The sequence below is a fragment of the Taudactylus pleione genome, unplaced genomic scaffold (assembly GCF_031769625.1).
Source record: "Taudactylus pleione unplaced genomic scaffold, aTauple2 ptg000548l, whole genome shotgun sequence".
NCBI lineage: Eukaryota > Metazoa > Chordata > Amphibia > Anura > Myobatrachidae > Taudactylus > Taudactylus pleione.
Genome location: NW_028284950.1, coordinates 1,122,653 through 1,150,595, shown reverse-complemented (window position 1 = coordinate 1,150,595; position 27,943 = coordinate 1,122,653). Strand labels below are relative to the sequence as shown.

General features: G+C 47.1%; 1 protein-coding gene across 1 annotated transcript in view; it reads right to left on the bottom strand.

Moving 5' to 3' along the window:
• The window catches only part of MAML3 (mastermind like transcriptional coactivator 3), a 402,002-nt gene that overhangs the window by 139,110 nt on the left and 234,949 nt on the right, over positions 1 to 27,943 (bottom strand). The window contains exon 2 of the mRNA XM_088451440.1: positions 24,435 to 25,913. Coding sequence (XP_088307566.1) covers positions 24,435 to 25,913 — 1,479 coding nt within the window. The remainder of the gene's footprint in view (positions 1 to 24,434; positions 25,914 to 27,943) is intronic.

The following is a 27,943-nucleotide window of genomic DNA, read 5'->3' as shown; positions in this document are numbered from 1 at the left end:
CGATGTCCGATGGCCATCCCTAGCATATAGCAAATCACAGATGAGGCAAATGCAAAAGGTAGAAGTTGGTAGGATGCAGCAAGCAATAGGAAAATGCAAATCCAGAATACAAACAGGTGGTCAGCCAAGCAAATAAGGCAGTGTAAGTGCACAAACAGAAAGTTGGTTTGGGCGGAGTGGAGCTCACAAACTGAGATCAGAATACAAACTGAGCGGGAACACTGGAGAATATCAACGCTGGTGTGTAAACTCTATAAGATAGTAATGCTAAGGGCTGTTATTTCATTCCAGTCTTATTACCAGGGGCAAATTGGTATCAACAGATGGGCAATCACACATCCATTATTGTTAGAAACAATAGAAATATTAGGGAATTTTGTTTTGTTTTGTTTTCTTTTTCCACTTTTTTTTTTTGGGTGATTCTCTTTCTTTTTTTCTCTGTGTTTTCTAATGCTGGGTACACACTGGCAGATATATTGGCCGATCAATTGATCGGCCAATATATTGGGTGCCCGTCGGTGTACCAGCGATAGATCTGTGAACGACGTAGTTCACAGACATATTGTGTCGGCTGTGCTGCACAGCCGAAGGCAGATATATCTGCAGACATCTGTCCATCATGCTGTGTGTACGAGCGGTCTACTGTTTACTGTTTATTATCATTCTCACTTGTAGCTTCCTCCTCTTTTATACCCAGCATTCCCTGGCCTCCCCTATCTCTTCCCTGGCCCTTCCCCATGAGGCCATGGCCCTTTTTCAGGTGCACTATGTTATGTCCCTATTTAAAAATTGGGAGGGGGGGGCGCCAATGCTCTCTCTGGCTTAGGGCACCAAAAAGTCTAGTTACGGCTCTGTCTGCAGAAATATCTGTTAGGTGTGTACTCTACTTTTCATAACCCTTCTCACAATTTTGCTCTATCTCTTCTCTCTCCTGTTCACTCTCTCTGTGCCTCTCACTGTGTAAACCAGTTGTCTTCCCACAACAGCAATTAGTATAACAGAGATTTTTACAGTGTTTTCTACATGGCACAGAGCTGCCACCATGGCATAATGACAAATGGATCCGTTTGAGTCCCACAAACTGATATAAAGCTGAGGCAATAAGTATATGCTCCAAAATGATGACGGCATATACACATTGGGAGAAAGAGACAACAACGAATATAACAAACAGGTAAAATAAACTGAGCATTCCTCATATAGTGTAATAAATAAATTGGATCATAAATTATTTCCAAAGTCTTCGACCCAGGAATTTACCAGGGTAGGAGACTCGGGAATTTCCACCCGGGTTGACCCTTTCTGACAGAAATAATACCCGTGTTAATCAGCAATTACTGGGTTGAAATGTTTGACTTGGTAATTTTCTCTTCTGTCTGAATGGGGGTTCAGACTGGGACAGGTAAAACGACCTGGCACGCAAATGCCGGCTTTTTGGGGAAATTCTGTCTGAAAGTGGTATAATATCACCATCAGTAGTAAATAAACCTAAAACATGCCCACCACTACTAGTGCCACTGATAAACAGTTTCAAATCTCTCATATAAATCTCTAACCCTGGCAGGAGCATCGGAACAATTTTATGTTGGGGGTGGGCAACATAAAATTGTTCAGACGCCCCTGCACCCCTCCCTCTCTCTCAGACTGCACGGCCCCTGCACTGCACTGAGGAGGTGTAATGTGTGGTCTTTTAACTTAGAGACCGCACATTATACCTCCGTGCGGTGCAGGGGCCATGCAGCCTATTGCTATAAAGTACAGCCCCTGACTGTCCACAGTCACCGTGCCTTTCAAATGTTTTTTTTGGGGGGACCGCCCCTTTGATCCTCCACCCTGTTCCGACACCCATAAACCCTGATAAGTAGAAACAGCACAGATAGTAGGGGGTATATTTACTAAAGTGCGGTTTTATAGAAGTTGAGATGTTGCCCAAAGCAACCAATCGGATTCTACTTATTTATCTAGAATCTGATTGGTTGCTATGTGCTACAGGCAACACCTCCACTTCTATAAAACCGCACTTTAGTAAATATACAGTACCCCTAGGAATGCATTGCACTGAACATGGCAGGGGTATCTGGACATGCAGATCCATTTCATATTTGACGGGGTATCTGGACATGCAGATCCATGGCAGGGGTATCTGGACAAGCAGATCCATTTCATATTGGAAATTACCATGACTAATTAAATGCATACTTGACGACTTCTAAGTTTTCCTCCCTGGGAGAAGCCAGGGGAGGAGACGCAGATGGATGGTGCTGGGGGCGGGGTCAGACGGTTCACATAATTAAGACCCATAATGTAATTTGTCATGGACGCAGCATATTTAAATAGGGGGTGGGCAAAATTACGCTACTCTAATAGAATCGCATCATTAGGTCCCGCCTCCTACTCACGGACCCGCCGATCCCTTGGAATATTCTCCCCATTCTGCCCACTTCACCGGGAAGTGGGCGGAATGCGGGAGAAGTGTCTATTCTTCTGGGGGTGCGTGGGGTTACCCGACAAATCGGGAGCCTCCCGCAGGTCCCGGGAGGGTAAGCAAGTGTGATTAAATGTGGTCCTTACTGGAGATGGCTGTATATCTATTCTCAAACTGTTTCAACAAATGAATTTGAAAACACAAAAGTATTTATTACATTTTATATGGCTTATAAAAAATAAAATAAAAAATTCAAGCTAAATTCACGAAAGTTGCGGCTCCAGCTGGTTAGCACACAGTTGAGTCAGTTTGTATTGTACACGGTCCACCCAGATTGCTTATGTGATACAAATCAGCGTTTGGAGCTAAAAATGTGTACATTTACAGTAGGTGGTTCTTAATTTAGAAAATGTGAAAAAGGAAGGAAGTACAAACATTCGTTATGTAAGGCACAGCCTGGGCTTCATTCTTTTCCCCTTTATTAGCAGTTTAAAGTCACATCACTAAAGTGAACCAAAAAATGCCTTGTGCTAAGCGATCCTGCTAATGGGAGCAGAAGTGCACATAATATGGCACTGTTCACATTCTTCCTCCTACCAATACCGTTTGCCTTTTGTCTGTGATAAAATAAAAGGCACACAAGCTTTTAATATGATGGAGAGCAAGTAGCCAATTTGTTAAAGCTCTGCAGTGGCCGTGATCTATTTAGACTTCCTGAAAGACAGTCATTCTGCCTTTGTTATCTCAGGTTTTCATGTTTACAAAAAGAGGCTATTTTTTCCCATTCGGATAGACCACCAATTTAACATGCTGCCAGCCATCCAATTATTCATATTCACGTGGAGCCAAGGCTCCCCCACCCTTGCGCACACACTTTTCTTTGGGTGCAGTACGCCTTTCTTCTAAATGTAATTAATGAGGCTCATTGCACATCTAGGAGAAGTAACCTCACAGCACCAGCTATCCTCATTGACATGTTAATGGGAGGGTCAGCCGCTCCTGACCTTCTCCCCGGGATGTTTATATACAACCAAATCAGCCAATAAAATGCTATACATCTGAGCTATACAGGCAATGTGGAGCATTTTACAAAGCATAGAACATTTCCTTTAGGAAACATTGGCCTTGGATTAACCTGTTTCCTAAGAGGAACGTGTAATGCACTGGTTAAGCGGCACATGTAGCACATTCATCTGTGTATACAAAAGGGACTATCAGTGAACAGAGAGATTTTTAACAGTCACTATTTACGATTGTGTGCTTAAAGCTGTTAGTACAGGATAAGTCTGACATACGGCCTCATACTGTACACTGTTGCAAGTCTCAGCTAACAGACCCTCTAGACGCGCCAGATCCCGGGTGACTCAGCTGTGCCGGGCATTTTACTCGTTCAAAATGTGCACCTTATTCGCTTAAATAAAACAACTGGGAGCGACAACACAACATTGCTAGATTACACCAATCACTTTAATGTGCGATATTTGTATATCTGTCTGCAAAGAAGTCTGATTCTGTGCCAGAAGAGCTCAGATGCTAGAAGCCACAGTTTATCCTCATGCTAAGTTCCATTGTGCTTCAACTGTGATATCTATGCGGCTAAAGTGACAGCTCAGCGACTCTAGTACACTGTGGTGCAAAGATGAAAGAATAATACGGTGCACTACTCCTCTCGGAGTGTCTCAGTCGCACCGGGGGTCTTGCGCCATATGGCATATAGACAATAGGTGTATGAGGACACATTAGTAAATTTGGCAAGCCCTAGGCTGGAACACTATCATGAACACTTTATTCAATTCACACATACACTCATCAGCCATAACAATAAAACCACTGACCAGTCAAGTGAATAGCATGGCTTATGTTGTTACAATAGCACCAGTCAGGGGGTGGAATATATTAGGCAGCAAGTGAACAGGCAGTTCTTGACGTTCATGTGTTGGAAGCAGAAAAAAATGGGCAAACGTAAGGATCTGATCAACTTTGACAACGGGCAAATTGTGATGGCTAGTAGATTGGGTTAGAGCATCATCAAAATTGGTGTTCCCGGTATGCTGTGGCTAGTGCCTACCAAAGTGGTCCAAGGAATTAGAACCGGAGAAACGGACAACAGGGTCACGGGCACCCAAGGCTCATTGATGAGCGTTTATCCGATCTCACAGAATAGCTTCTGTAGCACAAATTGCTGAAACAGTTAATGCTGGCTATGATAGAAAGGTGACAGAACACATAGTGCATCGCAGCTTGCGGCGCATGGGGCTGCGTAGCCATAGACCAGTCTGAGTGCCCATGCTGACTCCTCTCCATGGCCAAAAGTGCCTACAATGGGCACGTGGACATTAGAATTGGACCATGGAGCAATGCAAAAAGTTGGCCTGGTCTGATCACGTTTTCTTTCTCATCATGTGGACGGCTGGGTGCGTATACATCGCTTACCTGGGGAAGACATGGCACCAAACAAGCAGGTAAACTTCATTTGAAAATAGTATCTACACATCTCTTTGCTAGCTTTGGAATAATCCCCACTCAACTGTACGCTTTCTAAGCCTGTTCTAGGCATCATGACTTCCCACAGTGTGAATTAAGTAATAGTTGGAATTTATGAGGTTAGGATAGGTGAGGAAAACAGACACTATAAAATATGTCACTAACTAAGAGCAACAAATGTATGACATTCATATGATAAGCGTTCTGTGACAGGTTCGTGCAAATCTATTCACTGTGGAATTCAGGTCAGGAAGTCTTGAGTCAAATATTTGGTTAAAGGAAAAAAGTGGGTCGCAGAGTCATATACAATGCTAAGGAATTAGAAGCTGCCGCTATTGAATGGGGCAGTGGTTGCTCCAGGGTCCGGAGGAGAGGTGGGGGATGGTAATTCTGATCCATCTTACAGAGGAGGACAGCAATGGCATCCTCTGAGCATGCAACTGTATGGGGGAAGATTTGACCATTTAGGGACCTATATATCATAGTATAAAATGTGGATGGGCTCTTTTTAAAGTGCATGACATGGCGTCTGAGGCATGATATTACACTGAGATGGCATTCCATAATGAATGTAACTTTTCAAGGCTTTCATGTAAATATTAATAAATGGGCCCTTTACAGTTCACACATGTCACACAATGCACATCCGCCCCCACACACGCAGAATCGCCAGCGAAATCTCTGTTTGCAGCAATGCTGGAGAATGAAAGGAGTGGTTTGTTCTGAGTGACAACTGAAATGCTGGTGTGTAATGAGTAGAAGAAAGAATACATTTTCTCTTACTGCCCATCAGGAAATGGTTTGGGGCTTCAATGGTAATAAAAAGAAGAAAAAATCAGGCAGTTCTCTACCTTGTTGTGATAGTCGGATATCACTGACATGACAGCAGCAGGCACAGGCTGCTTAGTATTCCGAGCCTTGCCTTGTCAGCAGGTGTATACTTTACAATTGTAATGTACCGAGGAACAGTCCAGGGACATTTCAAGATTCAATCGTAGACCATGTACAAAAAAAACAAGGTTTCAACCACATCCAGAAAGTGTAAACATATATAATTAACAAGGACAAAGTATACTTTAACTCCATGTGGCATTTGTGAGCACAGATTTTATTAAACCACATAGAACCACACTGTTATCCTGAAAAACATGAATTAAAGATTTGTTTTTAACTTAGAAAAAAGGAACCAACAAATGTAACCAACATGATGCCAAAGAGTACAGCAGAGTCTGGTGCCTATCTGCCCCTGTTCTCCAGCTCCGCACTCATTCTCAAAGGCAGCTGCACCATATTTCAACACCGGTGAATCTGCCATTTTAGTACTGAGAATAATGGTTACCCTCAAATATAACTGGCATCATATGTAAATCAACACACCCTGCATCATCCCTCTTCATTCTTTTACATAAATCTTTCTAGCAATTCGACTGGTGTCAGCGTAACATTACACAGACTTTTACAGACAGGCTATTTGGCACATGTAAGAAATGGTAACATGCTAATATTTGCTGACAAGTTAGCACATGGTGTGACAGCCAATAAGAAGTCAACACCGGGCCATGAAAGAAACACTTTACACATGCATCACAGCCAGCACACAGTATATCCAGACAGTATTTCCACACTGTGTTACAGTATGGAGTTGCAGCTCCCAGAGGGAACTCATGCCTGAAATACGGTGCATCAGAGCAAGCACACTCACATTAGTTGTATTATTCAGTCAATATGTCGACACCAAATGGTTGACAGTTAAATGATCGACATGGACTAAGGTTGACATGGTCACAAGATCGACACACAAATAATTAGTTTGACACAGAAAAGTCAACACTTTTTATTTTAACCCAAACCCTCCTTCTCTAGTGCCTAACTGTATCCCTCCCCCTGGTGCCTAACCCTCCCCCTAGTGCCTAACCCTAACATCCCCTTCCGCAGCCTAACTCTAACCCTAAAAAGCCTTTTTATCATGTCAACCTTTTGCATGTCAACCATCTGGCGTCGACTTATTGACTATCTAGACACTGTAGATCTTCCATCCCTATACCCTCAAATTATAACATAATATATAACTATTATCAAGTTTTGTTTATATAACACCAACATATAATGCAGCGTATCACCATATCTCCCAACTGTTCTAATTTAGGAAATCCCTGATTTTAGGGGACTGTCTCATCATCATGAAAATCAATGTTACATTATTCCAAACAGTCAAATCCAAATGTATGATTGTATGTTTTAAAGAGCATCATTAACTATCCACAAAAATACCTGTGGAACTTACAATACAGTTTATTTATCTACCACACAAACACACGCACATTAGTCAGTGTTGTCAGACGGCAAATAGTATGTTTTATTTATTTGGATTGTAATTTGAGACTGCACCACCTAGAGGAAGAAGTGCACATGAGCTTGGGGGAACAAATAAACTCCACACAGATAGTAGCAATTCCGCAACTGTCTCTGTGGTGTATGCAAGACCCAAACATCAGAAATGTTCATTTTGACTGCCGGCACGTGTGTCCCTCTCCGCAGTGGGCGGGTGATGTGCACACCTACCAAAGGTGCTCACAGCAATGCACGCGTGTTTGAAGAAATAGAAGAGAAATGGTTGTGGCCTAGTGAATCAGAAGGTTTAGGCACACTCCAGGGTTGGGAAAACAGATGGAGCCATGGTAATCTCATACTGTAATTTTTGATGGTGAAATGATTTGTGGATAATATCTTCACCCCTTGGGCCTGACTGCAGGCAATACTGATGGCCACATAGTTGAGCGATATTTTGCTACTGCGTGTAAAAATGAATAATTCCTCCGGCACATGCGTTACACAGAGAAGCATCAGAAGTAACTAGGAAAGTGATGGAAGTTCCTGGGCGGTGGCTTAGCGCATGCTTAGTAGATGTTCCATCTTATGGGCGTATTGTGGGTGTGTTTTGGGCGTGTTGGTGAAAGTGTTTGCATACACAGATGCTCAACCGCCCACATAGAAGGCCAAATACAGACGGAGACACAACACCTGCCATAAGGCTTCATTAATTAAGGATCGCTATTGCGATCGTAGCTGCATTTACGCACAAAGACCCACTGCAAAAATAATGCTAATGTTTGCAATCGCAATGCCGTTGCAGCCTAACATAAGGATGCCCACGTCCCCTTACTCACATCCGTAATTCTTAGCAAGTAGGCAAAAACATCGGTACCAACAAGTAACATCGGGGCCACACGCACAGTTGCTACAGGTCCGACATTACTCCGAATTTTCTAACCTTAGCGCACGCAGTGAAAACTCAAGGAGCGTATGCCATCGCATTGGCTAATTTATGCGCGCCCCTGAAACAGCATTCAAACACGCTGTCATGCTTGTGTTTCTCTGACAACCCCCCGTCACCACCCCCAAACGCTCAGTTCCTGTCAATCACTCTGCGATGGGTCTGCGTGGTGTCTGCAATCGCAGTGTGATTGCGGTAAGATATTTACGCGCAGAAAGCCACAATCGGCCGCCTGTGTGCGTGGTCCATAATGAATCAGGCTCATAGTTCTAAAGATACACCAAATTGGTATTTCAGCACCTACGGACACTGACAGCGGGCGTCTCAGTCCTTGCACATTTGGACACACGGATGTACACCAGAGAACTTTGTAGCAGCATTTCTATAAATGGTCTCCATCCACCTCTGAATCGGCACCATTGTGTTTTCCCATCTGCTACCTGCTTTGTTCTTCTGAAATGAACTGAATTTCATGACTCCAATAATCTGAAAGTCAGAAAACCTATCTCATCTATAAAGGGTAAACCTGGTTCACCATGCATTGACCAACATACACATGTGAGTAGCCACACTAGTGGTCATGCAAATTCATTCTGATAGTCAGAAGATGACTCCACACACAAGTGATACTGTAGACCAGTGTTTCCCAAACTCGGTCCTCAAGGCACAATAACAGTCCAGGTTTTAATGATATCCATGCTTGAGCACAGATAGTAAAATCAAAATAACTGAGGTACTAATTAATATACCTGTGATCAAGTACGGCTATTCTTAAAACCTGGACTGTTAGTGTGTCTTGGGGACCGTGGTTGGGAACCCTGCTGTAGACTCATCTTTTGCTTACGTTCTGCAACATGCTCGATAATGTCCTGAATTTATTTGGATTATCATCAGACTTGTTTTCAGCAATGTACACTGTTGTCAGACACTGGGCTGCAATATTGCAGTGTTTGCAGCTGCATCTGTAAATGTCACTGCTCAGACCATCTAATGTATTGGCAAACATGTATTTAATACAGTAAACATCAGTATGCTATGTATGTTGAAGTCTAGATATCCCAATTAGCTAGCTACCACTAGATGGCAGGGTGAAAACCGAGGGCAAGGATGTGGTTGCTTTGGGGGTCCAGAGGTGATGGACTGCCATTTGGGGGCGACAAGCCAAGTACTAGGAAAATCCACACTTGTGGCATCATGTCCTATGCCCATCAAAGGTCCTATCTGAGCCAGACTATATGTAGGGGTAAATGGGACAGGGAGGTAGAAGGTGGCTGTGTGGACCAATAGCTTCCTATTGATCGACAAGGTTGCCCTCCTAACCTGTAGTGGCTTTTGGCAAGGATGCGTGTACAGCCAGCAGTTAGCATCAGAGACTTAAGGCCCCCACACACCAGAAAGATATCGTCCCAACTAACCAACTAGTTGGCTGGTTGGAATGATAATCGTCTAGTGTGTGGGAGCAAACGATAGTCAGCCGTTTGCTCCCACACGCTAAAAAATGGCCAAAAACGGTCGTTCCAACTAGTTGGAGAAAATCAAACATGTTTGATTTTCACCAACTATCGTTCTAGTGTAAGGGGAACACTCCCCCCAACTGAACGATAAGTAGCCGGACACTGGCCAGTAGTGTCCGCCTACTTCTCCACCGTGCACCTTCCAGCCTGGGATCCCTGTCAGCGGCAGTGAGCATCAGTGTTGCAGCTGGATCTGTCCTGCAGCGCTGCTGCTGAACTTCAGTCAGGTACCTGTCCGTCTCACTAGTTTCACCGCCCGTCCCCCCCGCCCGGGACGACCCTGCCCCTGCGATCATGGTAGCCCCCCCGGATTACCACACACCCGCGATTGCACCTTCCTCACTCCCCCCCTCGCACACCGGCGATCGCGGCAGCCTTCTTCCTCCCCCCGGGAATACCACACACCCGCGATCGCGGAACCTTCCTCCCTTCCCTCCCAGACCCCAGCCATCGCGGCACCCACCTCTCCCCCTCAAACTCCCCTCCCCGGGAGTACCGCACATCCGCGATCGCTGAAGTTTTCTCTCTCCCCCCAGGACTACTGCACACCCGTGATCGCGGCATACCCCCTCCTCTCCCCCCCCCACAGACCACCGCACACAGCGATCGAGACCCCCCTCCACCCCTCGGTACCACCACACCCTGCGATCCCGTCCCCTCTCTCACTTTCCTCATGGAGGTGGTCATTCAGACCCACTCGCGAGCGGCAGTCCGCTCGCAAGTGGGTCGATGTTCCCCACTGCGCATGCGCATGATGGAGGGAGCTCCGTCGTGCGCATGCGCGAGACCCGGCGAGCAAAGGACTTTCCATCGCTCCGGGTCTCGCACCAAAGGGGGCGTGCTGTCGAGGTTGATTGACAGCACGCCCTTTTTGGTGGGCGTTCCGGGGGCGTGCCTGCCAGACGGAGGCGTTCCTATGGGAACGCCTACCGTCTGAAGCCGGCCCCACTGACATCACTAGTGATGTCAGTGGGAGTGATTTTGGCTCTGATAGAGCCAAAATCACTCCTGGCCTTGCGGTTGAGAAACCCGACCACAGGGTTTCTCTCGCAAGTCCGATGGTCGCGATGGTCAAGACCATCGCGACCATCTTGTTGGACGCTCGTATATGCTGTGGGTGGGGACCCACAGCTATACGAGCGTCCAGGAGGACGCTCCATTTTAATGGAGGTGGGCCCTGATTCAGAGCGAGCGCTCTGGTCAGAGCGTCCGGCTCTGAATCAGGGCCGGAGTCTGATACCTGTCTGGTCCATATTGTCATTGTGTGTGCATACATATATATGCATATATTTACATGTATATGTGTATACAGGTTTACATACATGTATATGTGTATGTATACGTATATATGTGTGTATATACATGTTCATAAACATATGTATATATACATATGTGTATAGGTATATATACATGTGTGTGTGTATATATGTATGTGTGTGTGTGTGTAATCATGTATATATATATACACACAAACACACACAACGGCAGCACTCAGAATAATAATCGGAATGGAATTGAAATGCCGGTGGCTGAAGTCCCGACAGCAGATGGCCGACGGAGGAGATCCCAGCTGGGGTAGTTAAGTATACTAACCCTCCCCCTAACTCTACCTTAGGGGTGCCTAACCCACCCCCCATGGGTGCATAAACCTAACCCCCCCCTCCCCGCACCCTAAACCTAACCCTCCCGGGGGGTGCCTAACCCCAACCCCCTTCCCCTACTTCCCCTAGCCTAACCCTAATCTTCCCCAGGGGGGGGTGTCTAACCCCAACCTTGAGTTACCTTTGTGGTTTTCACCATTGACTTCAATGGTGAGAACCGTTCACTGACTGAGAGGCGGTGGGCTCGCGTCTCTCAGCCAATGAACGCTCACCGGCAGGGTTTCCATGGTGAAATCCCACCACTAAGCTCTCATTCGGGAAGTACCGTTCCTATAGATCGGTACTTCAGTTCGTGGCTCCGCCATTTCCGGGTTTTTTTGCCAAGTCCCTGGATGCCTACTTTGGAATGAAGAGGACCGAACTTCGCATAGGAGACGGCGAGTATATTTTTTTTCACAGGTCCCCTATGGATACTCTACTGGACAAGTGGACCGATGCTACAGGGATACATAGGTGAGTATGAGTACATGTGTGAGTGCATGTATGTTTAATAATCTTATACTTTGTATGGTGTGTGTGTCCTGTGTTTATTTTAATATTACTTTTGTAGTGGAACTACAGGTACCAACGGGCCCGTAATGCCCCGAATGCTGGTACATGTGGTTCTCCAAGTACCAGCATGCGGGTGAGGCTTGCTGGGACCTCCAGTTCCACAGCATAAGACAATGGCCCTCATTCAGAGCCGTACGCTCTGAGCAGAGCGCACGCTCTGAATGAGGGCCGGGCTCCATTTTCATGGAGCGTCCTCCTGGACGCTCGTATAGCTGTGGGTCACCACCCACAGGCTATACGAGCGTGCATTGTGATGGTCGCGATGGTCGAGACCATCGCGACCATCGAATTTGCGAGCCGGAGCCTGCGGTTGAGGTTTTCAACCGCAAGCTCCGGAGTGATTTTGGCTCTATCAGAGCCAAAATCACTCCCACTGACATCACTAGTGATGTCAGTGGGCCGGCTTTTGACGGGAGGCGTTCCCGTGGGAACGCCCCCGTCAGGGAGGCACGCCCCTGGCACGCCCACCAAAGGGGGCGTGCTGTCAATCAACATTGACAGCACGCCCCCTTTGATCAGACACGAGCAAAGGACTTTCCTTCGCTCGTCGCGTCTGGCGCATGCGCACGACGGAGCTCCCTCCGTCGTGCACATGCTCAGTCCATAACATCGACCCACTTGCGAGCGGACAGCCGCTCGCGAGTGGGTCTGAATCAGGCCCAATATTAGTTAATCTATTTTTTACTCACACTATACACAATCAACCCGGCACCAACCGTCCAGGGGTTCAGCTTTTGCTGCACATAATGTCCTGGAGTGCTGGGGAGCTGCCAGGGAAAGTTCAAGGGAAATCGCACACGATATCGTATTGTGACCACATCGCCTAGTGTGTAGGCACCTTAAGTCCCCACGGTGGTTCCTAATCCTAACCCCCCCCCCGTCCCCGAGCTAAGTGTTGCACTTACCTGGCAGGAGGACGTTCGGATCGGCGTTCCGGCGTCGGAATTAACATAGGCGTCGGTATTTCGACGTCTCTGTTAAATCCCATGTCAGGATTCCGCAGTTGGAATTGAGACCGCCGGTCTCATAACTACATCCCTATCGATCATATTAGTGCTCATGATCGCATTGCAGGATGCGATCATACCACCCGGATGTATGAAGTTCCACCTTCAGAGACAGCGGTCACTTCACTACTGTGCTTGGATCCTGCGCATGTGCGGTCTGCAGACCACGCATGCTCTGCGGCCATTGCCAAGGGAGGGTTTCTATGGAACCCTCTCACGGACAGATTTGTGATGTGTAGCCCATAGGCTACAGCGGCTTACGCCATGTTCAGATGGCTTAAGGTGCGCGCATCAAGGTCCAGAATGTTTTGCATTCTGGAACTTAATAAATCTGTCAGCACTGCATCCCCTATAGAAACTAATGGGGGTTGCATTGCCAACGGAAATGGAGGGATACCAACAGATATCGGAGAATACTTAATATTTGCGGCTATCCCCTGAAAACGGGTGTTTTCTGGGATTACAGCACAAATATTGAATGATAAATGGGCCCCTATATATTTTATGACCATCTGACTTCTACTGCATCCGGCCACCGTCCTCCCGACCATCGCGGCTCCGTATCCGCTGATCCATTCCAACTCTCCTCCCCTCATTCGGCACTGTCCAGTGTCATATATATATATGCATGTATGTATGTATGTATATGTGTGTGTGTGTGTGTGTGTGTGTATATATATATATATATATATATAATTGATACAATTTTTTTATATATATATATTTATATATATATATATTTAAACACGCACAGATATATGTTTGTTCAATATATTTATTTAAAACGTGCAGGAGTAGGCAGGCAGTCTCCGTCTACTTCTGTGACATCACAAGTTGGACAGAAGTTGGCTGGTCTGATAAAAAAAAGTTGGCAGGTTGGCTGGTTGGATGGAAAGTTGGTTAGATGTGTGGGGAAGCGTTTTAGTTGGACAGACAAGTTTGACGGAAGGTCAGTTGCTTGGTTGGAGGAAAGTTGGTCTGATGTGTGGCCAGCTTTACAGTAAACACCCCTATTGTTAGTGCAGGAGACGAGCACAGGGGTACATTCAGGTGGGGGCATGCACAATTGGGAGATAGTTCTCTGTATCTGTTCTTGGTTACACACGAGCCATTACAATGAAAGCATGGCACATCTTATTATATTACTTTTCAATATCCTTACAGTGCTACAGGACATCATCATACTTTACCAAACAATCATGTACAACAGTGTCTGATTCCTTGGTTTGCTAAAGGACAACTGACTCTGGGCCTGATTCAGAGATGGACGGATATGCAGAGCCGCACACAAGCAGATGTGCAAATCTGTCCATCTCAGATGCAAATGCAGAAGGAGGTGTCAGACACCTCCTTGCTGCATTTGCAATTCCAGCACTGCGACTGATGTCGCAGGCTGGGATCACCATCGGGACTGAGGGTCACGATGATTGCTCCATTGGTCAGGCTGGCCAGGGCCTGGTCACGCAAGAGGCCTGAAATCTGCATCCGCCGACACAGACCCTGGCCTCATCCATCCTGGAAAACAGAGACGATACGCCCCCATTTCCGGGAATGGTGACCAGGCACACCCCTGCTCTGCCCCTCCCAAACTCCACAGCATGTCAATCATATTGCTGCTGGGGCAGTCTGTGAGTGAGATCTCAAATGCGCAGACACCTAACCATCGGAGATATGCGTCCATCCTGAATCAGGCCCTCTGTGCTTAGACTAGGTGCAAGGTTGGTACCTCTATATATGTGGGATCAGGTACAGCATATACCACTTTACAGTTACAAATTTCTTTCAGCACAAGTCAGGGCCAGTTCTAGACTTTGCGGAGCTCAGGGTGAAAGTTTCCTTTAACGCCCTGAGCTTATGAGGGCGTGTCCATGGGTGCAAAAAAATAAAAAACAAAGAAAATACTAATTGTGCGCTGCATGGGGGGGGTCTGTTTGCCTAATTCTTTCCTTGTGAAGGCAGACAGGTCACTCTTCCTTGCTGCTGCTCCTCTGTCCTCTCTCTCCCACAGCTCTCCCAGAATGGCACTTTACACTAATGAGTAATTATCCTAATTGCTTCTGCACATGGAATGTAGTTTTATTGTCATGTGTGTATCAGTGTGCAAAGGTAGAGCTAAAGAAGATGAATGGCTAGAAATCTTACTAGTGACCTGGGGTTACTTACAATCTCTGTCCATCTGATAAAAGAGCAAGATCATGTTCCCTATCTCTATCCTCTCCCATTATGCTCAGACTACCAGCAAACAGCAGGGAGCAGACATGGGATTTCCTATCGAGGAACTTTGCATACAGGAGGCGCTGTGCAGCCACTGTATTCTTGCCAACATTTTTAATGAACTCCTAGGGACACTTTGCTGCTGAGATGGTGCATGTAATCACAGTGGCACAATACTGTCTCTGCAGTCCTAAAATTGTTTCCAAACATGCCATTTTACCTGTATTTGACCATGATTATGTTATTTTGCATTTTAACTACTGTTCCATGTACACACTTAGTGGGGGTTTCCCATATCCCAGGATTCCACCCTCACCACCATCATTGCATTTCAGATTTTTATTGAAGCTTTTTCAATATGGAAAACAAACAAAAAAGACAATACAGAACGAGCGTTTAGCAAAACATCAATAAACACAAGCACAGAACAATAACAGAAAATCTGAATAATAGGTATGGCCAAGTACATACATAAGATATAGTAAACATGGCATGTACATAGCAAAAATAATAACATATCACAGGAAATAGATACTGTGAAACACGGAACCATAAAGGGAATACAATATTATTAAACAAATACCTATGCAGGGGAGGTTTAAAAGAGGAGGTGGCCTGTCTGCAGCCTCCGTGCGGGCCCCCTCCTCTCTGGTTGCCGGATAGGAGGGGGCACGCACAGCAGCTGCACACGGACCCCATCGTCTCTGGCTACCGGAGAGGAGGGGGCACTCACAGAGGCTGCACACGGACCCCCTCCTCTCTATGGCTGTCGGAAAGGAGGGGGCACGCACAGAGGCTGCACACGGGCCCCCTCCTCTCTGGCTGCCGGAGAGGAGGGGGCACGCACAGAGGCTGCACCTAGTCTCTGGTTGTCATAGAGGAGGGGGCACGCACAGAGGCTGCACACAGGCCCCTTCCTCTCAAACCTCCCCTGCATAGGTATTTATTTTTTCTTTTTACGGCGCCTGCGAAATATTCCTGAAGATATCTCTAGTGCGCTTGTGCAAATCTCTGGAAAAATGGCCATTGTGTCGTTTTACCAGTGATTTCAGTCTGCAGCACCAGCCGAAGCGGGACTCTTGAGAGGTAAGTATAATAATTGTTTGGGTGCAGGGCGTGCTAAGTGGACCCCCCCTGGACCCAGGGGCCCGTGTGCACCAAAAACCCTCAACCCATTATAGATACGCCAATGTCCCTATGATAGAAAAGAAAAAGCGAAGCGGCAGAAACATACCATAAAGTTATACTGAGGAGTATAGGGCTACTAAGAAGTAGGAAGTTCTAGCGCATACTCAGATGATTGTCAGATTCGCCAGAGTCTGCCAAACTTGAGAGGGCACTTTCTGTTAAGGTACTGTATATGAAGCGTTAATGTGAGACGGTAGCAATGGTCAGAGCCACCCAGGATGGAAAAGGGGCAGTATTGGAATTCATCAAGGTTCTGGCAATAGAGACACTGGCCAAAACTAGAAAACTATTAAAAAAATAGGTAAGTGGGAGCTCATGGAATCCGCCAGGCTGAGGCCAAATTCAGGGATTAAGTAGGGGAAGTCATATCCAGGTGCCCTGTATAGAGTAAGACTGTTTTTAGTAACGTGTCTTTTTGAAGCTTGTTATTATGTGCGCTTTCCTCCAAATCTCCAAAGCTCAGTACTTTAGGTAAAGTCAAGTTCTTGTTTGGTGAGAAAATGTTCGTCAGTCCCATTATCCCATTTACATAATCCCATCCAACAAAATTAAATCATTATAAGTGCCTAACCCTAACCGTTGGGGTAAGTGCCTAACCCTAACCGTCGGAGTAAGTGCCTAACCGTCCGGCAAGTGCCTAACCTTAAAAATAATATGTGGCGACCATTTAGTGTGGCGACCTAATGGCCCTGTTGACCTTCTGTCCCTGTCGACCGTTAGTTTGTCGACCTCCAGACCCTGTCAACCTATTGCCTGTCTAACTTGTATTGTCTATCTAAACATAGTATACCTTTTTACTGTAGATCTAATGACCGGATACCCTTAGACTTGGATGTAGGTCCATATATGGTGCATACAAACAAATTTCCTTGCTTGTAATTACAGTGGCGAATATCATACTTGTGCCCCCTTGCACTGGGAAAGGTGTGTTAGAGATATTTACGTGTACATTTAACACAGTGAGGGCATGGAGAGGCAATCTGACCACTCCACTTAGAAATGCATCCAATTGTCACTTACATCTATCTATGAGATAAGCTTTTTAGGAAGCATATCCCATACGCATGATGTAATTGTCTACATTGCTGACAGTCGTATAATTGACTACAGACAATATGTTAGATTACAGGTTGCAGGTATCCGATTCTTAACATGTGTAACTCAAAATAAACAGATAGAACCGCAATTTTGTGGCCATATTTTAAGCAGAGTTTTGGAAAAGAGACATCTCCAATACCAATGGGACACGACACTTGTGATCTAGATATCCTGAGGTGAACAATGTCTGCACATATCGAGGCTGATTCTGAGGTGGGAGCAAAGCAACAAAAAAACAAGAAACTGGCTGCACCTATTCTGCACCGCAGGGGGAGCAGATTTACGATGTGCAGAGAGATTTAGATTTAATTGGGGCATGTCAAAAACTCACATCTACATTTCAGTGTAAAAATAAAGCTATCTAGCATTTGTGGGCCACATGCAAGAGCAACTAGCAGGGCCAGATTATAGGGAGGGTGACAGAGACGGTTGTCCCGGGGCCCCCAAACATAGGGGGCCCCCCTTAACTGTCCCCGGCCGGCCAGCCCCTTCCCCAAGATTAACCGTTTTTTTTTCTTATATCGGAGCCGCCTGCACCGGGCTACGATTAAGCTCCGCCCCCTCTGCCATTTGGCTCCGCCCCCTTCTGCTGCTGCTGGCCTGCTGCCTCTTAAGTAAGCAATAATGTTTATATGTGTGTGTGTCTATATGTGTATATATATATATATATATATATATAATATGAGATATGGTAAGAACTTACCCTTGTTATCTCTATTTCTACAAAGTCCATAGGGTTCCACAGGATACCTTGGGGTATAGGTGTGACGTCAGTCATCGGGCACCAAAGAGTTAAGCTTTCAGCCTCCCAGGATGCACTAGGTCCCCCTCCTATACCCAGCCCCCGAGCCAAGGCACCTCAGTTAGTTATCAAGCCATAGGCCGGAGGAGGAGAAGGAAGAGAGAGAAAAAAGATCTGGACACATACAAGAATCACATTCTCACCAGAGGGAGACGGAAAACCGGTGACCAGAGCAAAGCCCATCTGCAGCACAGGTGCGACAGGGCGGGAGTCCTGTGGAACCCTATGGACTTCGTAGAAATAGAGATAACAAGGGTAAGTTCTTACCATATCTCATATTTTCTACTTCAGGGTCCATAGGGTATCCACAGGATACCTTGGGGATGTCCCAAAGCAGTATCCGAAGGAAGCATCCTGAGAGGCGAAGGTGTCAAACCTGTAATACCTCACGAAGGTATGGACAGAGGACCACGTAGCAGCCCTGCAGATCTTGACTGCAGAGGCACCATGTCGAGCTGCCCATGAAGGACCCACAGACCTAGTGGAATGAGCCTTCACAGAAGGAGGAACCGGCAGGCCTTCATGAAGATAAGCTTCAGAAATAGCCATACGGATCCAGGCTGCCAAAGTTTGCTTTGAAGCAGGCCAACCCTTTTTACGGAAGCCATAGAGGACAAACAAAGCGTCCGACTTCCTAAACGAAGAAGTGCGGTCAACATAAGTCCTTAAGGCCCGCACAACATCCAAAGAGGCCTCACCCACGGAAAGACCCGGTGAGTTAAAGGCCGGAACAACGATTTCCTCGTTAACATGAAACTGGGAAACAACTTTGGGAAGAAACTCGGGCCGAGTGCGGAGCACTGCCCTGTTCCCATGAAAAACCAAGAAAGGGGGTCTACAAGAAAGAGCCCCTAACTCAGAAACACGTCTGGCTGAAGCAATAGCCAGAAGGAAAACAGTCTTAGCTGTTAGCCATTTAAGATCCACTGAGCCCAGTGGTTCAAACGGCGGTCCTTGGAGAGCCCTCAGGACCACAGCCAAATCCCAAGGCGCCACAGATGGAACAAAGGGCGGCTGAATGCGGACAACACCTTGCATAAAGGTGCGCACATCCGGGATTGTAGCAATCCTATGGTGAAACCAGACAGACAGGGCCGAAACCTGTACCTTCAAAGAAGCAAGGCGAAGCCCATGATCTAGTCCCGCTTGTAGGAAGGCGAGAATCCGAGACAGACGAAACTCCCGCGGTGCATAACCTCTCGGTCGACACCACTGGAAGAACGTATGGTATATCCTCGCGGAAGACGGTTTCCGAGCTCGTAACATGGTACGCACCACAGAGCTGGAAAACCCCCGGGACCTCAGCATGGCCGTCTCAACAGCCACGCCGTCAAAGACAGCCGCGTCAGGTCCGGGTGAAGGCAAGGACCCTGAGACAGAAGGTCCGGTCGTAGCGGCAACCACAGAGGACTGTCCACGGACAGACCCTGAAGGTCTGAGAACCAGTGCCGTCTGGGCCACGCGGGAGCTATCAACAGGAGCATCCCTCCTTCCTGTTTGAATTTCCGGATTACCCGCGGAAGAAGGGAGACCGGAGGGAACAGGTATACGCCCCTTCGTCTCTTGTGCGAGACCCGTACACCGGCAACTTGTTGTTGTGCCGGGACGCCATGAGGTCGATCTCTGGAAGACCCCACTTGTCCACCAGCAGTTGAAAAACGTCCGAGTGCAGGGACCATTTCCCCGGATGAACGTCCTGGCGACTTAGAAAGTCCGCCTCCCAATTTAGCACTCCCGGGATGAGGACCGCTGATATGGCCGGAAGATTGCGCTCCGCCCAAACCAGGATCCGAGAGACCTCTACGAGAGCCGCCCGACTGCGAGTTCCTCCTTGCCTGTTTATGTAGGCCACGGTGGTAGCGTTGTCCGACTGGACCTGCACCGGGTGACCCTGGAGAAACCGATGTGCCTGCTGGAGAGCATTGAAGACCGCACGGAGTTCCAAGATATTTATTGGAAGCTCCGCTTCTGTCGGCGTCCACCTGCCCTGGAACAAGTGTGGACCCGAAACTGCTCCCCAGCCCCGAAGACTGGCGTCCGTTGTCAACAGGACCCAATTTGGAACCCAGAACGGACTTCCCTTGTTGAGGTGGGTCGTCTGTAACCACCAAGCAAGGGACAGGCGAACCTCCGGGGTGAGCACAATCGTCTGGGACTTCAGAGACTGAGGCAGCCCGTTCCACTTGGACAGGATCAGGTGCTGCAGAGGTCTGGAGTGAAACTGGGCGTATTCCACCATGTCGAACACCGACACCATGGAGCCCAGTAACCTCATCGCCGAGTGTAGGGACACCCGGCGGCTGTGCAGACAACTGCGCACCCTTGACTGTAAAGCAGAGATCTTGTCCTCCGTCACGAAGATCTTTTGCTGTCCCGAGTCCAATAAGGCTCCAAGATGCAGAATCCTCCGAGACGGGATTAGAGTGGACTTCTGCCAGTTGATTAGCCAGCCGTGCCGTTGCAGCAGTGCAATGGTCAGGTCCAAGTGGCGTAACAGGAGCTCTGGAGATCCTGCCACCAATAACAGGTCATCCAAGTACGGCAACATGCGGACTCCCTGCAGCTGCAGAGAAGCCGCCATGAACGCCATCACCTTGGTGAAAACACGTGGTGCTGTCGCCAGGCCAAAAGGTAACGCCCGAAACTGGAAGTGGTCGCTGCAGATTGCAAACCTGAGGAACTGTTGATGGCGCAAAAGAATAGGGACATGCAGGTAAGCGTCCTGTAGGTCCAATGACACCATGTAGTCCCCAGGTTCCAGCGCCAGAATGATGTACCGTAGGGTCTCCATCCGAAACTTCGGTACCCGCAAAGACCTGTTGAGTGCTTTGAGGTTGAGAATCGGACGATACGACCCATTGGGTTTCTGTACCAAAAAAAGATTTGAATAGAAACCCTGGCCCCTCTGGGAGAATGGAACAGGCACTATAACTCCAGCCTGGAGCATAGTGTGCAATACCTTCCGCAGCTCCGTAGCCTTGTTCTGGTCTGATGGTAGACCCGTGGTGAAGAATCGAGCCGGAAGGAGAGGGCGTACCCGTGGGAGACCACCTCCAGAACCCAAGTGTCTGTCGTAGTGGTCGACCAACACTGGGCGAACTGCAGCAGGCGGCCTCCCACCCTGGGATCCCCCAAAGGGAGGCCCGGACCGTCAGGCCGCAGGCTTGTCATCTGGCTTGGGGGCCGGACGTCTGGTACTCCATGTCTGCTTCCGGGGCTTGACCGATTTCTTAGGGCCAGCCTGTCGAGGAAACGACTGTGGTTTGGGCCTGCCCTGGGCCCTAGATGACCGAAAGGACGATGGTCCAGAACCAGAAGGAGCAGCGGCCGACGGGAGACAAGCCGATTTGGCTGCCGCCAGCGTGGCCACAATCTTATCCAGATCCGGACCAAAGAGAACTTCTCCGGTAAACGGCAACGCCTCCAGACCCTTTTTGGAATCTGCGTCCACCTTCCAGGATCGCAGCCACAAGGTGCGACGAGCAGCTACCGCTGCTGAAGAAATCCTAGACACCAGAGTACTAATGCCTAGGGCCGCCTCGTTGATGTAGGTGGCCGAATCACGGAGATTGCCAATCAACTCCGCCTGTTCGGCCGGACAGTCGGAATCAAAAGAAGCCTCTAATGAATCCGCCCAGCGCTCCATCGCTCTGGCAACCCAGCAAATGGCCATAGCGGACTTCAGGCAGATCTCCACCTTGCGGTCCGTAGCATCCTTAAGGGAGGACATGGATGGCATCGGCAATGTGGCACTACGGACAAGACGGGTCACGTGAGAATCCACCTGTGGAGGGGATTCCCACTTTCCAAAATAATTATCCGCGAATGGATAAGCCACCGCCAGGCGTCTCTGCGGCTGGTATCTTTTGCCAGGCTGTTTCCACGCCTCCTCTAAATGGTCCACCAACTGACCCGAAAGAGGAAAGACTGTGGCATCGCCCTTCACATCTTTGAAAAAGGCATACTTAGATTTAGCCGCTGGGGGAACTTCGTCCTCAATCACCAAGGCTGTGCGGACCGCCCGAATAAGTCCAGGAATATATACTTTGGACTTAGCATCAGCGTCCTTAGCATGGAGAGGTTCCTGATCGTAAGGATCCAGAATCTCCCCATCATCAGACGTCCCCTCGTCATCCTCATAAGGAGCCGTCAGAGACGCCACCGGCCGTTTATGCGGCCGCATCACAGACTCCCCTTGCAACACATCCGACAAGTGCTGTACAGAACTCGTCAGGGAGTTAACCCACGCTGGCTCCTGAGAAACCGGGAGCGGGGAAATAGGGAGACTGCGGGGTACCACCAATTGTCGTGGGAAACCCTGCATGGGTGACGACACCACTGACTGCTGGGACAAACCCATCGGTGTAAACGCGGGCTGCGGAGCTAACTGGCCCACTAAGGCTGTAAGCGCTTGAGCGAAACAAGCCCAGGGCGGCTCCTGTACCGGTGCAGTAACCGTAAGAGGCCGCGCCATAGACAAACACTGCCGGCAGAGGCCCTCCGCGCTACCCTCCCCCTCCGCTAACGGTACTTTACACGTAGTACACTGTAGCCGGAGGAGAAAATCACTTTCAGACATGATGGCACCACGTATGTGACCCCTCTCATCAATTATATATTTAAGAGGCGAGAGACCACCCTGCAGCACCGCACCACAAGGGCTTAGCAGAAAAAACAGGGACAGTATAAAGCTGACAGTTTAGAAAAAAAGTTACAGGCAGCAGCGCTAGCACAGTCACATACAATGCAGAGAAATAACAATTCCTGCACTAACAGCGCTGATCACTCAACTACACAGACACAGGGCTTGGTAGGACACAGCGCTGCATACACAGACCTGACCACAGCGGATGAGAGGTATGCGGGGGGACCCAGACCACGATGCTTCCAATGCAGGCTTCCAGCAGCGTTCACCATGCTTCAGAAAAGATGGCCAATGAGGAGCAGAAAGAAGGCTGGCCTGGGGGAGGAGCGCTGACACAGGGCCAGTCAGCACAGTGCAGAGAGGGCTGTGTGCAGCGGGGGAGGCGCCGGCTGTGAGACAGGGAAGGCGCGCTCCCCTGGCATGCATTTAACCCCTGGGACGCCGCAGCGCTACCGCTCTGCTGCGGTCCGCTGTCCCAGGGGGTAGTGGAAGCGCAGGTTGGTCGCCTGGCTCCACGCTGCAGCCAGTCCCCAGGGAGCCCCCTGCCTGGGGACTTAGGACCATGTGATCAGCGGGGACCCCCCGCGGGACCCCGCTGCTTACGTCTGTCCCCCTTGAATCCGGCCATGGTCCGGAACATCTGGGGTCACCGCTAGCTGTGACCCCAGATGTCCACCAGCATCCCGGGATCAGTACCGGCGTTCTGGTACCGGCGGGGTGTAGGGAAGACAGCATGGACGTCAGGACTGACTGTCCATCCAGATGTGCAGCCACAGCTGCATGAAGAAAAAGCTTCAGGGGCTCTTCTAAGCCCCCCTCTAGCAGGTGCCTCCGACTACGGCTGGGCACCAAACGAAAACTGAGATGCCTTGGCTCGGGGGCGGGGTATAGGAGGGGGACCTAGTGCATCCTGGGAGGCTGAAAGCTTAACTCTTTGGTGCCCGATGACTGACGTCACACCTATACCCCAAGGTATCCTGTGGATACCCTATGGACCCAGAAGTAGAAATATATATATATATATAAAAAATACACACACACACACACACACACACACACACACACACACAATAGGCCTGCCTGCCTGATACACACATATATATATATATATATATATATATACTAATACATACATACATACACACACACATATCGGGAAGGTCGATGCATGTATGTGTGTATTTTTATATATATAGTATATATATATATATATATATATACAATAAACATCTAAACATTTATTGATAGGGGCCCCAACACATTTGTTGCCCAGGGGCCCCCACAGACCTTAATCCGGCCCTGGCAACTAGTATGCAAAAAAATAAAAATAAATGTATTTGCACCACTTGCTTTGTTTCAGGGCCCTTTTTTGGGGGGGAAGTTCAGTATCCCGGCATAGGGAAAGTCGCTTAGAATACTGGAGCCGGGATCACGAGCAACGTAAACCCGTACCCATCCACTTTTTTGGCTTTGCTCCCAATTCAAAATTAGCCCCATTATCTCTGCAATCTACATACACATACTAAATGCAAATTTCTATAATTTAGGTTAACAATCCTTGTGCACTTACCTGACTATGACCTGGGAGAGCTCCATAAGCCATTTGTTGATTCATGAGTCCCTTCTGCTTCATAATAAGCAGGCGTTTCTGTTCCTCTGTCAAATGGCTCATCTGGGGCGGCATTGGAGGTTGCTGCTGCTGCTGCTGTATGTATGGTAACATGGTATTCTTGTTTTGATTAGCAATTGGGGGAGTCAATCTTTGACTCATATCAACATTAAAGTGTGTCAGTGGTTTAGTATTACCATAATTGAGCATATTCTGTGTTTTGCTGATGGAGTTTGAATTCAAATTGTTTGTCTGCTGGCTTATCATGTTCAAGTGGCTTTGAGGGAGGTAGTTATTCATTGTGGTTTTCGTTGGATTATTTGCCATTGGAGGTACAATAGGGTTTTGGTTGTTGAATGCTTGAGGATACATCATTGGGCTATTTGGCTTCTCAGTAACATAGGCTCCACCATATGGACTAGATGGAGGTCCCACAGGTACGGGTGACCAGTTGGATGGCTGGTTTGTATGTTGCTGTTTCTGCTGAATGAGTTTTGCTCGCTGTTGCTGCTGAACTGCCATTTGTTTAAGCTGCTCAGCTGGAGACAAATCAGCACTTGGAAGGTTCACAGATCCACTCCCTGAACTAGAAGGGGGGGTCATGACATAGCCATTTCCAGGTCTTGTAGAGCTCTGACCAGGAGTATGAGGTGGATTAGGTGTTTGTGGCGATTGGACAACACAACTTGCTGGTGAGCCAGCAAGCATTAAAGTAGATGGAGCACTGGAAACTGAGTGTATGCTAGACACAGAGGATACATTAGAAAAAGAAGGACCAGATGAAGAGGGACGAACTTGAGGAGAGCCCATGGAGACATGTGGGAAAGGAGAGTGAGATGGATCACTCTTTACACTGGCACTTTCTTGAGGAAGGGGTGTTTGGGTTGTAGGCCTGGAGAAATCTAGCTCCTTTTTTTCCTCAAAGTTCTCATTAAATAAATCCTCAATGTCATCTTCAGGAACAGTGTTTGCAAATTCATCTATCAACTCCTGCCACTCCTGATCATTCAAATTTATGTCCGAAAAAAGTTTGTTTTGGTTGGAAAGGGAAGTATCAGAAGTGTCTATTACTGAAGGATCATCTAGTGGTTCTTGCTTCATTTCCTTGGTTAGGATATTAAAGCTCTCCTCCAGTTCACTAGAACCATTTACTGCTAGTTTAACATCCTGCTGTCCACCATTCTTATTTATGTCTTCAAGTCCACCAGAATGAGTTACACTGCTCGGAACTGGTAAGTGTGGCTTTATATCAAGCTGGTGAAGAGGTGACACTGAAGGCAGTGGCATGTTTGACAAATTATTAAGTGTGTCCATACCTGGAATCTCCTTCCTCCGCCGTTTAGCTGATGGAGAAAACCTTTCGTCACAGATGCCATTTTGCTGTTCTCCGTTGAGTGGTGACCTCGCACCTTCTAATTTTTTCTGCACGGCTTCTTGGAGCTATGAAGAAAAGACAGAATATGGTTGATATGGGTCTGAACATTTTTCTGCAGCTACCTGAACATTTACTGTCACAAATATATTCATAATGTTTACCCTCAACAGGAATATATCATATGCATACTTGTTTGTAAGACCCAAACTTTGAAAAAAAAAAAAAGTTCCAAGTTATCCTCTACCAACTATAAACAGTGCATAGTAACAAATAAAATGAAAGAAAACTAATCTATATAAGATTCTTGCCAATGCAAGTCGAAAGCTTTATAAAATACATGCAAGACAAGAGGATACTGAAACCTTTTGATATTTATGCCACATGCACACAAGTCAACACAGTATCAGAGTGGCTTCAGCTTGGGATATATATGCAATATATATATATATATATATATATATATTTACACACACACACATACATATATACAGTATGTTGATTGGAACAAATAAAACAAAAATAGCTTTGATGAAAGTGAAACACCACTGTAGCATGTCTCCACCAACATGTACATGCAGCAAGATAATGAACCCTGCCGCTTATAAGTGGTACATGAAAGAGTGTCTGAGTCTACTAAACACACAAACAGCAGCAGAAATAAAGCACATCTATGACATTTATCTTAGTCATACTTGTTAAGGTGTTTGAAGTGTTTTCAAGACACTCCTTTGGCTTCCTCAAATCAAAGACTTATCCTGGCTTAGACCGTAGTGGCATCACAGACACTCCAGCGGATACATGGAGGCATGTTCTTTAATACACTTTCTCTTGTCAGGGCCTGTTACACCCAAGTGTTATGGGACCTGAGGAAGGTAAGGCCTCTTGCCGACTGCAGATCAAAGGAAGCATAGATCCACAGCACTGAGATCACATCCCTGCCCCACAGTAGCTATGGCAGACAGTACATGAATACAATAATATTCACAACTTGCAAAACACATTATCCATAAGATCTGTGATCCGTCATGCTGTTAAATAGGTAAACGAAGCATCTTGTAAGAAGCATTGTTTACCATTCACAACAGCATGCGATGCATCGGGCTGAATATGAAAGCGCACCGAGGTGTCGTAAGTTTTCAAATCGCACAGGGTATGGGCCGCACAAAGGTGCCTTATTCCTTCTAATACACGTTTTCCTAATGAAGTGATGACATTAGAACTCATCGCTTATACATATTATTTACAGGACTCTATGCATATATTAGTAACACTTATGTATTTTGTTATCAGATTAATATTTTACTTTCTCATACTGCTAGCATGTGTAATAAAGAGGAAACTTCATTTTCACTCCTACCTCAAGGAGCTGCTGCAAAACTGTCCCTGTGTACATATTACAATGTGATTTATTTCACCCTGAACATACAATATCCGGGCAAAAATTATCAATTTAATATTTTGAACACAGAAAAAAAAAGATATATAAATAAATATAAATAAATAAATAAAATGTCTGATAAACTGTTGAACAAGAGGTTGAAATGAAGCCTTATATTTATAAATGCAGTATCTTTTGCATAAACACAAGAAGGGGTACTCGAGGTTTTATGTGCCTGGAGGAATAGATCTGCTGTAAACCACCAGCAGCAATTCATTCCTCCAAAGAGATTAAGTCAAGGTGCTGTTGTTATGGTAACAGTCTTTGCCTATCATGATCCGTCTTCACTTGGCTCTGATAACCTATTCACTGCCAGCACCACCTAGAATACAGGAACACAAGGCTCCTAGCAGTTCCAAGGCAGGTAGAGGATGTGCTCTGTAAGAAAGTGCTGGGAGTTTTATTCCAAGCATCATTTTCAAACATTCATCGTCTCTGCTTAGTAGTTGTTTTCTCTACAGAATTTAAAGCTTCGACTTTATGTTAATGCAATCAATTAAAAATTTGGGCTGTGAATAAATGGCTGCTATAGTCACATGTGGAAAACATTCTCTTAACCAGTCAGATGAAAATCAAGACAACTGATCCCTATGACAACTAGGGCAGGCCGTACATGTAAGAAGACTTATCAAGTTTGTTATGGGCTTGTGGGAATTT